Raw genomic sequence first — 18,114 nt, forward strand, 5'->3', positions numbered from 1 at the left:
AAAAATCAAATTTTTTATTCGTTTCGTGATTAAATTCGCACAATAATAAAATGTATTGCCTAATACATGAGTACCTTGAAAGTACTAAAAGGAAACTACATTACAACGAAAATATTTCGCTAACCACGCTATGGAAATAATTACTAGAACTATTGCAATTGATAAATTACGGTTAATGAAGGACACACATTGTCTTGTGTATTCTATATTTTAGGGCAAATCGAATGTGGGTTTTTCTAAAATACACTGTAGAATCCAAGTCAGGAATGATTTTGTTTTAATCGTTTTTCTATTATCTCTTATTTCGCTTGGTAAAATATCGAAAAAGATTTTGGTTATAGACCGATTCAGATTACATATGTTTTCTCTAGTTTAATTTACGACCGAGATTTACGATGGCAAAGTACGATTATCTTTTTAGTTAAAATTCCAAATGGTTATTATTATATTAATATTAATTTCCGACCGGGTTTCATACTGAGAAAACTCTACTTCTTCTACTATCTTCATCTCAGTATCATCGGCATGCCAAAACTTTACTACATTTAGCAATTATAAGAAAAATGGAAGCCAATTATAAGAAAAAGCTTTTAATTTTTAGCTAATCGTTACAGAACCACCATGAATTCAAACATTTTGGTTAGTATATAAAAACTACAGTCTCAAATCTCTTAAGCTATTCACCATAAATGCCTAACAAACGTTGGCGATGTCTAGACGACTGTTGGATTTTGTCAATATCTGAGATAATAGAAAAATTGTTAAGACGAATGTGATAGGTACTTTTTATAAACCGAATAAAAATAATACAAACACCCGATTTGCAAAAAGCGAATCACCCTTACATACTAACACTTAATTACGACATATTGACGATGAAAATGAATCTAAACTATATTTCAATCGTGGTTTAACGCACAGAGATGATCTTCGTACATTTAACAATGATTGAGTGTAACACAGGCGTTATGTTCTTATTATCTTAATAACTAAAATACATTTTTAAGCAAACACACAAATGATGTCCGAATTAAGTGTGGAATTAAATACTTTTAAAACAATGTTACTGATCATAGTCCGATCACTCAAATGTCGACGCTTAAGAATCTCCACCTTATTTTAAACAAATACTTCCGTAGCTAGGACTTTAATCTGATCAAATTTGTTATCACACGATACCTGATAGTTTTACTAATAATACTTGATCTACTAAAAGGATTATAGATAAAAAGGAATATTAAAGAAATAATTAGGTGTTTTTGTATCAAGGTAGTTTAAATTAAAGACAGAATGCATTAATGATTTGTATCTATGATGCACACAAAAATTCAACTGTTGTATTAGCTGCTATAAGATATATCAAAGAGCAATAAAAGAGCTGCTAAACAAATTTCAATCTGGATGTGAAATATACGAAATATATTCATTGAAGCACAAATAGACAAATTGGCTTTCAACGTTTAATTATTGAACAAAAAAAATATGGATAAATCTAAAAAGGATTCAAGATTTCACAGGATACCTTAGTAGATTGAGAGGTGTCAAATTAAAATGTGAAACAAAGCAAAATAAACTTTTCCAAAATACTACGATATAAATACATTTGTGATAGAGTGTCATAAACAGGCTGTTAGTAATGATGAGGATTTATTTCTTTTCTATTTAATTTAGGTATCGTATGTTAATTAGGATCAGTTAGATCGTCGGCGTGATATCCTGGTCGCAGAGGCGTATCGTGCAGAACACGCTCTTGCCATCAGCTGAGCAGGTGCAATCATTGCAGCCACGCTTGAACTGCTCGCCGGGATTGCAGCGGAAGCTTAGGTCTGAGTCTATAAATAAAATAAAGTAGGAAAAGGTATATATATTTTTTATTTTATTTTAAATGAATTAAACATTTGGAAAAAAATGCCAAAAGAGTAAGAGAGATGGCCTGCTTGTAGCTTGTCAGGCGGTCTATCGTAATGCTCTTTTAGATTAGCTACAAACTCTACACTTTAAAAGTACGAGAGCCATTTTTTGTCTGTAACATCAAATTCAAATTTTCTATCAACTTCAAATTCATGAATGGTTTTTTATTTCGAAATCGGATAACTTCTTAACAATTGGTTACGTGTTTGTAACAATAACTATACTATAGCCAAACTCGATGTGGAATTTATGTAAAACAATCCAAAAATCACGGTTTATAGGGTTGTCACACTTTTAATACTCAAAAATTGTAATTATATCACCATATCCAAGTTAACCAATTTTAGTTTAACACCGGTTTTCTGAAAGATACCTAAACCGCCCAGTGCGTAATACGAAAGAAGAATAGCTTAACATAAAAGTTTAAAAATGTTTTATTATTACTACATGTCTAACGCGATATTCCATAATGACAACTATAAAATAGGGTTCCTATTTTATAGCTGTCATTATAGAATATCGCGGATCAGTAACATTTGGTCTCATTTTGATAAATCGTCAAATAGATTACAAAAGGTATGATATAATAATTTTTTTCCTTCGATTAACGAACTTGGTTACGACGTGTAATCCTTTATATCGAGTAGAGAGAGACTTAGTAGCTAAGTGAAATTTTCTTCGCAAACAACGAGCCAAAAAATCGATTCGACGGAAAACTGTTACAAAATTAAATGATGAAATTTAAAAAAAAATAGATAATTATTGATAATATACTATATATTTCTAAAAGTCTGAATTATTTATTTCAAGTAGGTATTCTTAAAATAATGTCAAAAATTTACTATAGGTTCATAACATCTGCGTGCCATTGGTTGCTCAGCAACAATTGGTTGGAAAACATTCCATGTCGAGTTTTCCTTAGGTATAGGTACATTTCTTAAAAATGTTACGTTACAGTCCAATCAAATTAACATAAATTTTACTACACGAAACTTTTATTTTATTTCTTTGATTCTTTATCCTAAAGCACATCAGTTACTTCTTCATTAAAATCCATCATAACAATACCTGGAGAAAGTTCCTTGTCCGCGTCTTCTTCAGGATTGTCGTCTTTGCAGCGTTTTATTGAGCACGTTGCATGGTTGCCATCTGCTTCACAACGGCATACGTTGCAATCCTGGCTGAACACGCTCTCAGGCACGCACTGGGTTGCGACTTGGGCCGTTGCTTGAGTGCAAAAAATGGATTCAAGATATCAACTTTTAGTTACAACCATTTTCTTTTTAAATCTTTATATATATATTTCTTGTGTGCGTGTGTATGTCACTGAACTCCTCCTAAACGGCTGGACCGATTTGAATTATTTTTTTGGTATGCGTTTGGGTGGCACCTTGGATGGTTTAGATGCACAAAGCAGCCCGACAGATGGCGCTAGAGTCCGCTAGTAAAATATAAATATATTACGACAATACGCACACCGCCATCTAGCCCCAAAGTAAGCGTAGCTTGTGTTATGGGTACTAAGATGACTGATGAATAATTTTATGAATAATATACATAAATACTTATAATATACAGATAAACACCCAGACACTGAAAAACATTCATGTTCATCACATAAACATTTTCCAGTTGTGGGAATCGAACCCACGGCCTAGGACTCAGAAAGCAGGGTCGCTGCTCACTGCGCCAATCTTCCGTCAACATCGTTTTAACATTATAGGACATATAGGATTTTATGCATTGATACCCTGATATGTTGGAACAGTTAATTTCACCTGAGTTAGTTTTTAGCGAACAGCGTTTCGGCGACAAAATATAAATTCGTGGTTAAGGCAACTTGACAAAAATGTAAGATGGGAATAAATAAATAAATAAACTTTTTTTTCTTTTTATTTATTCCTGCACTAGAAGCTAACCTTACCGGTGGTAAGTCGGCCCGTCTCTGTGGATGATAACTAACTACAGCTGAACTTCTGAAGCCAACATGAACAGACAGTCATTATAAGTTCCTAAATTGCCACTGTAGGGTACCTTATAGGACAACAGCACTTACCTGGCGGCCTTTGTAAGTTTGTAACTAGCCCCCACCAGACCAGATTAGAAAAACCCAGAAATTATAAATTCCTAAATTGACTTTGGAAGGAACGCCCACTTATCCCATTATAATGATAAGGATTACTTAAACGGTAAAAAAGCTTGGGTGTGAATCTAACTTTATAGCTTAATATAAATTTACTGTGAGATGGTGATAACAAAAAAAATATCTGGCTAAGTTTGTTGTGGGCTCTTCTTAGAACAGGGCGCGTTTGGAACCCTTGTAGCTTTAGGTTTACGTTGGCGAACGAAGTTATCACCATCCCCTTACAATTATGTAAACATATATGTATGAACGCTTCATAAGTGCCTGTCGACATGAATAAAGTGATTTAGACTTTGAATTTGAATTTGCACTCACCTGGCGGTATATGTGAGTGGTAACAGGCTACAGCTGAAGCCTCCCAGCATACCAGATCACAAAAATGGCGGAATTAGAAATTCCTAAATTGCCACTGTCAGGGACGTTCTACTGCGGCGCATAGATGTGGTGGGAAGTAGAGTCAAACCTTATTTTGGTGGAAAGGATCTAAGCAGCTAAAGCAGTTAGTATAATGTGATATTGTCCTCACCTCGTTTCCTCCTAGCTCCGCCATTGCCATTGTTGTTCTGCGCTGCGCAGTCGATACGTGTGCAGGAATAGTTCTGACCTTCGTTGTCGCAAAGGCACTTGTTACAGTCCATGCGGAACTCGAGACCGGGTTGGCAGTTTTTTGGCGTCCCCTACTGAACACCATACGCGTTATATCTGGGTTGTGTTGTTTTCATTATACAAATAAAGGTACACTGTAGTTTATAATGTAAAATAACAAGGTTATAGATAGGTTGGAACTTCAGTCTTAATTTTGGGGGACTGAGTTCACCAGCACGCACCTTACTTTCCGCATTATACTCGTATAACACATACGAGTATAACGCGGAAAGTTAGGTAATTAAATACCCTTGCTTTAACTGTGAAGGAAAACTACGCGAGGGAAGCTTGAGTTATCTATAAACTTAATAAAGACCTGAAAGTCCACCAATCCGTACTTGGCTAGCGTGGTGGACTCCGACCCAAAACTCTTCTCATTCTGAGATGAGACCCGTGCCCTGTAGGCGTGGGGCCGGTAATGGGTTCCAGAAGAAAACCATCCCATTTAAACAAACAATAGAATAATAATTAATACTCAACCACCGGTTAAGAAAGCAAGTTATAAAGAGAAGAAGCTGGCTAAGTAATCCGTAGTTACTTATAATTGTTTTGTATAGACATGACATTTAAAAATTTCAAACAACATTATATTTTTAAAGATTTCAATATCCCAACTAGCACGAAAAGACAAAAAAAAAGAGGTAAAACAAAGTTAGAATTACTCTAAAATTTCTGTTTTACTGTATTTTTTCTTGTATGTCATGTACATGCACTATTGCTACTGTACAGCACTTATGTAGTTTTAATTCTTACAGTTAACTCTTCGTGCTAATTGGGGGATGTCATTGTATGAATACCTGCGCAGTCGCTCGAACTCTTCTGTTCAAGGATAGTTTCTGTAAAAAAGAAATCATATATTAGTCCAGTTAAATATTTAAGGAATACCACATAATAAGTATACCTGATTCCGACGTTGAATAAGATTGGAAATAAACATATAGTAGCATAGTATTTAAGGATTAGTAGATAAAGATTCGTTTTTAAATAAAAAGGATGAAATAAAATGTTGTTACGTTAATACAAAACTATGACAACACTTCACCACATTATGAGCAGAAGATTTCCAAAGGAATAAAGAAGTTACAGATAAGTCAAAACAAAACTATAAGTGAAACCAATCGTCGACAATCACCGCCACCTCAAGTCAAGAAATTAACAATCTAAACAGAAAAAAAGTAGAAATACAAGAAAATCCTGCAACCAAACAAAGCCCTATATTAACAGAGGAAAGTGTGAGCTTTAGACGAAAGAAACCAATAATACCTAAAAAGGTTGGATAGGCAGGTACATAAAAACCCACCTTTCCCTTTTCCTCTGGTACACACGCCCTTCGTGTACAAGAGAAAGACAATCCGTCAGGGTTGCAACGGCACATGTTACAATCCAGTTCAAAAACTTCGTCCGGTCTACATTTTTGCTTTATCTTCTCTCCATCCTATGGATATTTATAAGAAAGTCGAAGAAAATATCAATGGTTGAAAGTAAAATATACAAAAAGTTAGATAGTTATGAAAAAGTAATTATTGATTAAGAATATCGGAATTCCAAGCAAATATAGAAAATAAATAAGGTCAAATAAACTCTAAATGACTTAATGAAGATAATTTAACCATGAATGCGATACAAAACTCTTTAAAGGTAATGCCTCTTTGGTTTAACTCCTAAAAACTGAAAGCAAGTAAAACTAGCACATTCTCGAAAGTTTCGGACAATATTTCAAGCGTTTTCGTAAACCATTACGTCCGAATACTTCGTAAGATTCACCTCAATGCAGTTGTTAAAATGTATTCTACTTCTGTCTCTGAGGGAGTAATAATGTTCAAAATGGCGGATCAAACATGCATTTTGATACTGTATCAAGGGAGATATTATATATCGATAATAAACATCCTAGAGGAAAAATATAAATGACAAGCCTTCCCAAATACTAATATCCAACACCCAAAAGACAAAATCTACCTCAGGTTTGTCTTCAACGACCTCGTCAGGCAAGTCAGTTATGCAGACTTTTCGGGTGCAAAAGTAACTAGTGCCATCTTCATTGCACCAACAAGTGTTACAATCTTTGATAAACATGCGATTAGCGGCACATACCACATCTTTTTCGTTTATTGCTGTCCTTGACGCCTAGAAGGTTAAACGTTAAAGCATGGATAAAACGACAATCATCAAATATAAGGAAATTAAAAAAGACATTATAGTAAAACCTGAAAGGAAAAATCTGATTAAAAAATAACAAAGACAATAATTAAGTAAAGGGAAGGTGAGAATTATCTATTCTCGTTACACATCAAAGTGATGACAAAACAATTGATATCGAATAAAAAATAAAGCAACATTTTTGTTTCAAAACATTTAATAAACAATTCCCTTGTGTATCTGTATCATGTATACAGTCGTCGGATCCTTATGGCACGATCGGTTGCAAATCCTGGAAGATAAAAAATACAATATACATTATCATCTTCATTTCGAAAGAAAAAAATATTTAACGTTTATGCGGTTGTTTTTAAATCTACTTTTCTATTCTGTAATTTTTTGACAATCACTACTCTAAATACACAATAATCATAAAGGTTGTACATTCGTCACAAATTTAGCATTGAGATGACACTTAGCGATTTTATGAACTTTAGTGAACTCCTAAACCAGAGCAGATGAAAAACTGCCACTTTAATAACACTTTATTACAAGATCTCAAATGACAAAAATAATTTGAGTATTTTACAAACTTGAACAAATATTTCTGACTTTACATAGACTGTAATACCGTTTGAGTTCACAAATAAAAATATACTCCGTAAAGAGTAATCAATAATTTTACTCTTTAACAGTTCACTGCTGATCAAAGGCCTCTCCCGACAGGAGAGTTTCGGCCATAATCACAACGCTGGACAAACTTGAAAAAGGCTATTTCCAGTTCTTTACGACATGGGAAGAGGTGGGGGTGGTGACAGCTGTATTCTGATCTGCCGTCACCAAACGGCAAAGAGTAAAACGCTAAGCAATGAAATTTTTCTCTATAACTTTATAAGAGTAGTTAGCTGTTACTTACTCTCAATTCACGGAAAATTTCCACGTCATCAGGCAACGGGCACGGCTTATTGGTGCAACTAAAGTCCAATCCATCTGCACTACAGTGACATGTGTTACAGCCGATGTGGAAGATGCCGCGAGGTTTACATACCGAATGGCGTTCAATATGATCTGCGCCCTACAATAATCATTCAACCTAATTAAAGTCTATGAAGAAAAATGAAATTGTCAAATGTAAATATGTCGCTTTGACAATAAGCGATATATTTATATTTGACTAAATACTATATACAATCCGAAAAATATCTGCTTCGAAAGTCGAAAGTAAATGTTAAACAATTTGTTTCTGTGATCTTCAGCTACGCAAGGTAAAAGTTAAAATTCCCCGAAGCAAATTGATTATCAATATCTAGTTTGCTACAGTTTTTTTCCGTATTATATATAGCTACTAATTTAATTTCGCTTGAGAGTAAATGAGCAGAGCTATGTCAAGATCTCTACGTAATACTCCTAGCATAGCTCAGGAATGCGGAGATCCGTAGAAGAACATGAGTTACCGACATAGTTTATATAAATAATTATACTACGACAATACACACATCGCGATCTGGCCCCCAAAGTAAGCGTTGCTTGTGTTATGGACACTAAGATGACTGATGAATATTTCACTGAAAATATACGAAAAACATTAATGTTCATCACATAAACATTTTCCAGTTGTGGGAATCGATCCCACGGCCTTTGACTCAGAATGCTGGGTCGCTGGCCACTGCGCCAATCGGCCGTAAAGTTGAGAGATGAAATTACTGACCTCACTTTCCATAAAAACTTCGACCTCATCTTTGACGTCCCTTTCCATGCACTCCTGGTTTGTGCACGTATAGCTGAGTCCATCGGACGCGCACTCACAATAATTGCAGTACACTTTGAACGACGCATTCGGTTTGCAAATGGGTGCGGATCTTTTGGAAAAGCCATTCCCATGTATCCTTAAACTGGTGACCTGAAACATGGATATGTGTAGACATGCTTTGTGATGCAGATAGCAATATAACTGTTAATATATAAGAATATGTGAAGTCAATAGAATTTTATAATCCAGAACTATTTGAATCTAATTTCGAATCGGTCAGTAAACATTTATGCTGTGCCCAACAGGGTAGAAGCACATAAAGAAACCTCGACTAATATCGAAGCATCAAAAACCACTCCACTTTAGTAGTGTTTCTCGAACAGGCGCTTAGACACTTTATTCCATATTATGACAATTAAGCTTCATTTGCTATACTCCGCGAAAAGCAGGAGTATAGCAGGAGAAATTATAAATTACATCATACAGATTGTATGATGTAATTTATAATTTCTTCAATCCTTATACTCCATACCAAACAGATCTTGGGCAATGTACCCTCTACGCACATTGTTGAAGCAACAATTATTCATTGTAAAGTCAACATCTCCTGAGGATGCTCCGGTTTCGAAGCGAAAGGTGTGTAGATCGGTACATTGCCGAAGATCACCACGCTGCATGTGTCCTTGAATTCCCTGAACCTTCGAAAATAAATAAATATGAATATTAAAAAAAACTTATCTCTTACTTACTCAAAAAAAAATATATATATACACTTACCTTAAATTGTTGGTGCCTCTTTCACCCAATGTGCTAATTTAGTCACAGAACAAAATGTGTCTAAATTCCGGATAATACCGGAGTGTTAATCATTTGTATGTATGATAAATGAAACAATTATTTGATGGAGATATTCGTTTAACCATTTTAACCTACCAGTGCTGTGCGAGGATACGTTTTTCAGAATGTAATTGGCCCCAAAAGGTTTAATTTTGATAACTTTGCTATGTACCCCTAGTATGTGATTACTACGCTTGCAATAGTGGAATTAAATAAATAAACGGCGCTATAAAAATGCTTATGCATCTGACGGCCGATTGACGCAGTGGGTAGCGACCCTGCACTCCATGCGTCCAAGGCTGCGGGTTCAATTCCCGCAACTGGAAAATGTTTGTGTGATGAGCTTTAATGTTTTTCTGTGTCTGTGTGTTTACCTGTATTTAATAAGTATTTATGTATATTGTTCATAAAAATATTCATCAGTCATTTTAGTACCCATAACACAAGCTACGCTTACTTTGGGTTTGGACGGCGATGTGTGCATTGTCGTAGTATATTAAATTTTTTTATTTTGAGTATCAAACAACAGTGTATTTTATCATGGACGTGATAATATTAACGATAAAATGGACAATATATATATAAATATATATCTACATAAGAATCCTCCAATCTACGCACGCTTTGCGCCGGAGCCAGAACTTCCTTAGGTGATGTTGATTTTACAACGCACAATTGTATAATATTATTCCAGAACTGAATTTTTATTGTATATTATCATGAAGTTCCTTAAAGTAGCGCCTCTAATATCCGAATTTGAATTTAAATTCAAGGCATTTAAGTTTCATTTTAGTCTGACGCTACATTGGTTCGATACTTGTAATCGAGTACTTGTAATGACTGCAAACTTTCAATTTCATACTAAGGGTACATACAAAGCTGTAGTTAAAGAAGTTTGAAAATGTATCTTTACATAAAACCTGTTTTTTAAATAAAATCGCAGTGCTTAAATAAAGAAGTGCATTTAATTATTTTGAAGAAATAGTGAATTTATTATTTGGTTTTGATGAATGATGTTACGTAATACCACGGGAACTATTTGAGAGTTCCGTATAGAAAGTACATGTCCTTTTCCATAGCATAGGTGACATGCATACCAAATTACAAAACTGTCTTCCCGCGGCGTAGCTCGTAAACAATTTTCAATTTTCCTCGAGAACTACTTAAGGAATCGGGATTAAAAATAGCCTATGTTCTTTTGTATGTCAAAGGCCTACATGCATGCTAAATGTACCACCACAATTTACAATGTGGTGGTACATTTAGCATGCATGTACCGGCTAAGTTTGTTGTGGGCTCTTCTTAGACCAGGGCGCGTTTGGAACCCTCGTAGCTTTAGATTTAAGTTGACGAACGAAGTTATCACCATCCCGTTACAATTATGTAAACAAATATGTATGAACGCTTCATAAGTGCCTGCGATAGGCCTACATGAATAAAGAAATTTTGAATTTGAATTTGAATTTGAATTTGAATTTTGAATGGCGGATTTGCAGTCTTGGCTGTCTTAGGCCCTGCCACAGAGCTTTATCCTTTCCCTTAGGAGTTAATTGTCTCCTGCACATGCTAGCCGTACTGCAATTATATCCCCGGGAAAGGATATATGTATCTTCTCTCACAGTTTCATCAACTCTCCGAGCATTGCCACACAAGTGGAAATAATATCCAAATAATATATGTATAACAATAAACTTCGCGTTTATTATATGATTCCTAAGGTGATTTTGCTGCCAATGCACAAGTTTAAAGAATTTGTTAAAACACATTTATTACGGCGAGGTTACTATACAATTGATGAATTTCTTAATGACAAGGTTGCTTGGAAGAATCCAGCTCCGCTTTCAGCTCTCACAAGGTAGAAAAATGAACGTTAAAATGTAAAATGTAAATTGTTGATGTTGGAAAAGAGCAACTGCTGAGTTTCTCGCCGGCTTCTTCTCGGTAGAATCTGCCTTCCGAACCGGTGGTAGAGTCAATACAAACAGACAGACGTTTGACGTTTCAAAAGTGCTTATATTAGGCCTACTTGAAATAAATGAATTTTGTGTTTTGAATTTTGAAACGGAGGTAAACTTCCCCTATTCCATATTCCCGTACTTAAGCAGGTGGCCACGTTAATGATAACCCTTGTCAGGGGATATAAAAGTGTCCACCATGGGAACATGGAATAATAGAAGTTTACCCCCGTTTATTATAACACATATATTATTTGGATATTATTTCCACTTGTACGCCAGTGCTCTGAGAGTTGATAAAGCTGTGGGAGAAGATACATTTGTATCCTTTCCCCGAGGACATAATCGTCTCTTGCGCATGCTAGCCGTGCAAGGCAAATCCGCCATTAACAACATAATATGCAAGTTAACAGTTACTTCACGTACGCGATGACTTTTGATGAGATTTATTAGAAATATAAATAGAATAGAATAGAATAGAAAAACTTTATTGCAACACAACAAAAAAAGGAAAATACAAGGAAAACAGTAATAGTACTTAGTGCTAGGGTGCAAAGGCGGCCTTATCACTAAAAGTGATCTTTTAAAGGCAACAAAAGCCGATAAAAGAGTGGAAAATGGATGGTGCATAAAGTAAGTTACAAAAAAAACAAAAAAAAAAAAGAAATGTAATATAAACTTACATGAACATACATACTACATTTACATATTAACTACACAAATACCAACATAAATTTATATATACTATGATAGATATATGTGAATAATAAATCAAATAATTGGACAATATTCTGGCCACAATCAATAGAAAGCAGTGACTTGTATACAGTGTACATGCACTAAGAGGGCAGTTGATATAAAATTAAAAAAAAATCTCCAGTACGGGTTATAAAAACATAAGGATAGGCATTGCAAGAGTTATAAAAAGCCTACCCCAAAGTTTTTATAACTTGTACTGGAGATTTTCTTTATTTTATATCATCTGCATACCCTGTGCATACCCTCTATGCACGCCATTGGAAGAGAAGTGTCAAAGTCATGGCTCAACGTTGCTCAACGAAAACCGATGGACGTTGAGATGCCAAGGTGCTGGAATGTCGCGAAGCTGAAGTGGCAATGGGTGGGGCACATAGCTCAAATAACCCATAGACGCTGGGATCCCAAGGTGCTGGAATGCCTCGCACCGGTAAACGCAGTGTTAGAGGCCCTCGACGAGGTCGACAGATGACATCAAACGTGTCTCAACGAGACGCAAGAGCAACAAGACCGTGGTTTGTTGGAACTCCCTACAAAAGACTTATTGTCCAGCATCGGACATCAATCGGTTTTTTTTTAATATTAATAGCGGGCCATGATGTTAAGTGATCGCCCCCATAAACATCTGCAGCACCAGAGAAGCCACCGATGCGTTGCCGGCTTTAAAGGAATTAGTTTATCCGCCCCCTTGAATAACCCTAGATTTTATTTTGGCGGAAAAGGGTTGATATGATGATAAAAAAATGAAAACGTAAATTGGTACGATAATGGGTAACGTAGCGTTACGCATTGCAAATACCATTCTGTCATCATAGAATATATAATAGGTACAGACACTTCACACCAAGTAACATAGACGTAGCATCGTAGACTCGACTGTCCCGGATTTCCTTACAAGCAACAAGTTTGAGATTGGCCCGAAACTCTAGATTTCCATTATTGAGCCAAAGTTGGTTTCATCATGTTTTCGAGAAGATCACATTCATAGTCTTAATACTTAAAAGTTCAAGATACATATTTATTATTTATTTACGATAAAAATTGTTATATTGATTTTAGTTTAAAATGAAATTTTGCGCTTTGGCCCGTCACCTTGTGCGCTTACTTTTACCGTGCAATTTAACAAAAAAAAAGTGTAAAGTACTTACAATTTCGGGTTCAGCGCCCTCTGAGCGTTTGGTGCGGCTGGGTTTAAAATCGGTTACTGAAAAAACGTAAAAAAATATATATTTTTGCATAAGTTTAGGAGGGTTTTTAATAGGAATAATTGACGAAAACCAAAAAAAACCATCGCGTCGATTTATTATTCAAAACATACCTTAAATCCTTACGTTGTTTTTTGGAACGTCTTCCTATATTAAAAGAACATTATAATTTTTTTATATTGTTTTATTAGTGTTCTCGTGTCCCTTTAAAAAAAAGCTCATTAGCCTCGTTTTTGATGCATACAAATGTAGCATGTGGAATAGATAATAAATCTTCGATTTAATAGCTTGACACAAGAGGGAGACTTGTGTCGAAATCTTGTATAGAAGTGTAGAGTTTCTAGTGAAACTTATCTACTATCGCGAATAAAGTTTAAATTTTCGGTGTTATCCTAATTCCGAAATAAAGGGGCAAGTTTGTTTGTTTTATTCGTATGTTTTTGCTAAGTAATGTTGGTGTAACTACCCGCTTAAAATAAAATTGTCGTACATTTTCTATTTAGCTGCATGAAGTTATGCTGAATAGTTTATAGATTTATATGTTTAGTTGTAAGTTTAATGTTTTATTTACCAAGCAAATTTCTGTAATTCTATTGCTAAAATAAAGATGTTAAACCATAAGTGAGATTTTCTAGCTCAGATCGTTCGCGGCTGTTTTGTGACAATTATTTAAGAGGCCCCTTTATAATTGATACTGAAGCCAAACATTAAATGTACGCATCAAAAGTGCCATCTATGTGCCTATTTGAAAAAAAAAATGGGAAAAAACTATATTTTTAATTTCTGTCTGTACCTCGGCCACCATTTTTAAGAGAGTTCTTATATTATTTGCTAGGTTTCCGGGGCGGCAGCTGCCCTCCCCAAACCCCCCTGGGAACGCCTATAGTGCACAGTAAACTAGAGTGTTTATAAAAGTGTCCATTACGTTGTAAATATATACCTAGTTTAGGTATACCATTTTATATTATTTACATCCTATTAATTCTTTTCATAATTCCGTTTCCTTTCTTCATACTTAGTTATTTTTCAATGTAAAAATTTTCCTCGTTTCAAAAAAAAAAAAAAAAGAAAATATATGAATAAGAATAACATGGGCATAATTGATCACAGAATAAGCTTTTGACAATAGTTCAATCGCTCAGCGCTCAGAACCAATAAACCAAAAAAAGAAAAAGGAAAGTGTCCATACCGATAGGTCCATCACATCCCATCCTAGTGCAGGCGGCTCGGCCGTTGTCACACCAGCAACGGTTGCAATTGTTCTTCCAAGACGTTTCTGGGGCGCAAGTCGAGTCGGGCTCTAGAAATAAAGTAAATAAATATACTACGAGAATACACACGTCACCATCGAGCCCTAAAGTAAACGTTGCTTGTGTTATGGGTGCTAAGATGACTGATGAATATTTTTAGGAATAATATTTGATTTATAGTAATTTGTTATTTGTCTCGTAGTGAATTTTTGTCGATAACTTCATTAAATAAAAGGAAAAAAAATTATAGAATTTTAATTTAAATATTTAAAGGTCGCTCGACAAAATCCAAAGTAAACGCATTTGAATATTTAATTGAAACTTTTTTTTTTGGTCTATAAAAATATACCGTAACGAGAAAAAATCGATTTTTGATAATTTTAGATTTTTTTTTGAGCTGTCCTTTGGGGAGAGTTCATAAAACATCGAAAACCGATATTGTTTCACGTGAGACTAAAAAAAATAGTAGTTTTTTTACGCCACCCTAATATACATAAATACTTATATTATACAGATAACCACACAGACACCGGAGAAAACGTTCATCACACAAATATTTTCCAGTTGTGGGAATCGAACCCACCACGAAGGTCCAGTGCAGTCCGGTGGACTCATACCTACATACCTTTGAGAACGTTATGTAGAACTCTCAGGCATGAAGGTTTCCTCACGATGTTTTTTGCAAGTGATTTTTTTAATTACTTGAATCGCACATAAAATACAAAAATTAGAAGTGCGTGCTGGGATTCGAACTCGACCACCCGAAAGTGAAGTCGAGCTTCTTGCTTCATTCTAGTATACAAATTGTATACAACGTGTAAATGAAAGCCGAAATATTCACTTCACAGACTGTATAGATACAATATTTACTGTCTCTGAGACTTATCTCTGACACCGAAACGCTAATTCTTTATGAGTAAAATACTGCCATAGTTATTACTGAAAGAAATCAGATACAGCACTAACATCACATGAAAAATTAAAATGAAGTGACTCCTGCCACTTTATTAGGTACGCGTCGCTTAGCGTAGGTACTATGCGCGTGTCGGTCTTTTATCTACAATAGGTTTGTCATAAGTAAATACTTTTAACGTTTGTATGGAAAAATGAATATTATGATATATTTTTACAGGTTTATTCCGATTCCGATTCAGTATTTTGTAATTCGACTACACGTTGTATTAAGGACTTATGTACCAGGAGCACATAGCACGCAAGGCGGTTTTGATTCCACTTATAATCTTACTATTTACGTACCATCGCCCTGTCCTTTACATGCCATTATCGTGCACGCCGGAAGTCCGTCTTCAGAGCAGAAGCATGAATTGCAGTGGGAATTCCACTTCGAGCCCGGCAAACACTCTTTCCCCTGACGCATTGATGGTGAAATTGTAGTACCTGGAAAATATTTTTTTTTTCCTAATTAATGTTTTAAAATCAGAGCGAAAGTATTAATTTCAGTGGTTTTACTATTTTGAGCCTTATGGACATTCTTTTCCCTGACGCATTGGTGGTATAATTGTAGTTGATCGGTGAAGCGGTTTAGCCTAGTGGTTCTAGGACTCCTTCAAGTACTACATATTTCAGATGTTTTATTAGGTACATGGCCGGAAGCGGTGATAGCCTAGAGGTAAGGACTTCGGCTTCACTTTCGGGCCGCTGAGTTTAACCCTCAAACTTTTCTTATCAATACACTAATCTTCAAGTTATCAGCGTTTTAAGCAATTGATATTATTTGCTTTAACGGTGATGGAAAACATCGTGACGAAACTTGCCTTCCTTAACGTTCTCAAAAGCGTATGAAATCCACCGACCCGCACTTGGCTGGCATTGTGGACGACGGCCCAAGCCCTTCCTACTGTGGGAGAAGACTCTGGTGGGCAGTTAGTGGGTTGATATATAAAAATTAAAGGAAACGATACTACGACAATAATACAATACACACATAGACATCTTGCCCCAAATTAAGCGTAGCTTGTGTTGCTAAGATAACTGATGAATATTTTTATGAATATGGTATACAGATAAACACCCAGACACTGAAAATCATTCATGTTCACCACACAATCATTTTCCAGTTGTGGGAATCGAATCCATGGCCTACGTATAATTGCCATAGGCATAAAATTTAAGCTCGTTACCATTTTAGACTGCATCATCACTTAATAAGATTGCTCTTGAAAACTAGATTTTAATAAAAATAAAGTTTCTGAAGTAATATTTCACGCCTCTAGAACCGTAAAATATTTCTTCAGAAACTTTATTCGAGCAGGGTCCCTGCCCAATGCGCCAATCGGCCGATGATAATTTATGATGATTTTAAAGAAGAAAAGCAATAAAAGAAAGATGATAAGATATACAGCTTACTTGCTTCGGGTAGAACTTGTAGCGGGGGTAATGATGACAAACATCCAATCAAAGTGCAGATGCTGACACCGTTTTCAAGGCAAGAGCAGGTGTTGCATTCGTTTTTGAAAGATGTCCTTGGTTTACATCTGATTGGATCTCCTGAAAATTTAACAAAAGTTTTAGTTTTATTTCTCATGAACCGTAAAAGACGGATATGTATTTATATCTCTGTAACTACTTTTTTTCTTTGGTGTACCTACAATAAAAGTGTATTCATTCATTCATTCATTCATCTATTACCGCTACAATAACATATCTTAAGTAATATGCGAAAGTTAGTTTGTTTTTTTATTTTTTACGCCCCAACGAGCAAACAATCGAATTTATTTTTTGCGTAGAGTTAGTTAAAAGGACTGAGAGTAACATAGGCTTTTTGTCTCAGGAAATAAACGGTTCCCACGGGATTCGTAAAAAATTGCCTAAATAAAATGAAAACGTGCGTGTACTTGAATGAATGTTATGTTGAATGTACACGCGTTAGAAGTTATACTTCTTCGGCGTAACAAGATAAAAATCTATTCAAAATTTTATATTTCGCCTTATTCTAATCTGTTTTGTAGTAAAAACTACTCTAGCAATAGAAAAAAGGTATTTATGATATAATAATTTGATATATTAATATATTGAAAGTTTTATTATTACGCATTATCTAATTGATTATTATTGGACAACCAAGTTTCGCTCAACATTAAAATTTGAAATTTTAGTACAATTGAATCATCTTCTTCTTCTATTTTTACAACTACAATTAAATCATTAGAATGACCCCGTAGACTTTGACAATTGAAAGTATACAATGCCAAACCTTTTATTTTTTAATTTTTGAAAATGTAATATTGGGCTTCCACACTTTTTAGCTTTAAGTAATAGTAGAGTTTTTTTATGACAGAGCGTTAAAAAAAATACGTTTGGTAGTTTTCGCGTGATGAGACATACAGACAGATACACAGACACATAGACGTACAGACAGTAACAACAAAAATTGTTGCGTTCTATTACTTATATTTCGAGAAATAAGTAATCTCTCACAGTTATTTTTTTAAATAAAGTGCCCCACATAACGTGGAATATAGGCAAGAAAAAGGAGAAGAAGATGAAGAATAGAAGGAGAAGA

General features: G+C 35.0%; 1 protein-coding gene across 3 annotated transcripts in view; it reads right to left on the reverse strand.

The window, feature by feature from the left end:
• The window catches only part of LOC120637369 (kielin/chordin-like protein), a 34,792-nt gene continuing 16,678 nt past the window's right edge, over nt 1-18,114 (reverse strand). The window contains exons 4-15 of one of the 3 annotated variants that reach the window (XM_039909206.1): nt 16,959-17,099; nt 15,849-15,989; nt 14,531-14,641; nt 13,285-13,340; nt 8,547-8,738; nt 7,755-7,913; nt 6,659-6,826; nt 6,000-6,134; nt 5,497-5,535; nt 4,581-4,731; nt 2,980-3,138; nt 1-1,832 (exon numbers count right to left, since the gene is read on the reverse strand). In XM_039909206.1, the coding sequence (XP_039765140.1) occupies nt 1,696-1,832; nt 2,980-3,138; nt 4,581-4,731; nt 5,497-5,535; nt 6,000-6,134; nt 6,659-6,826; nt 7,755-7,913; nt 8,547-8,738; nt 13,285-13,340; nt 14,531-14,641; nt 15,849-15,989; nt 16,959-17,099 (1,589 nt within the window). In that variant the 3' untranslated portion in view covers nt 1-1,695. The remainder of the gene's footprint in view (nt 1,833-2,979; nt 3,139-4,580; nt 4,732-5,496; nt 5,536-5,999; nt 6,135-6,658; nt 6,827-7,754; nt 7,914-8,546; nt 8,739-13,284; nt 13,341-14,530; nt 14,642-15,848; nt 15,990-16,958; nt 17,100-18,114) is intronic. The other 2 variants (XM_039909189.1, XM_039909197.1) reach the window with 2 other exon arrangements.

This window comes from Pararge aegeria, chromosome 1 (assembly GCF_905163445.1).
Source record: "Pararge aegeria chromosome 1, ilParAegt1.1, whole genome shotgun sequence".
Lineage (NCBI taxonomy): Eukaryota > Metazoa > Arthropoda > Insecta > Lepidoptera > Nymphalidae > Pararge > Pararge aegeria.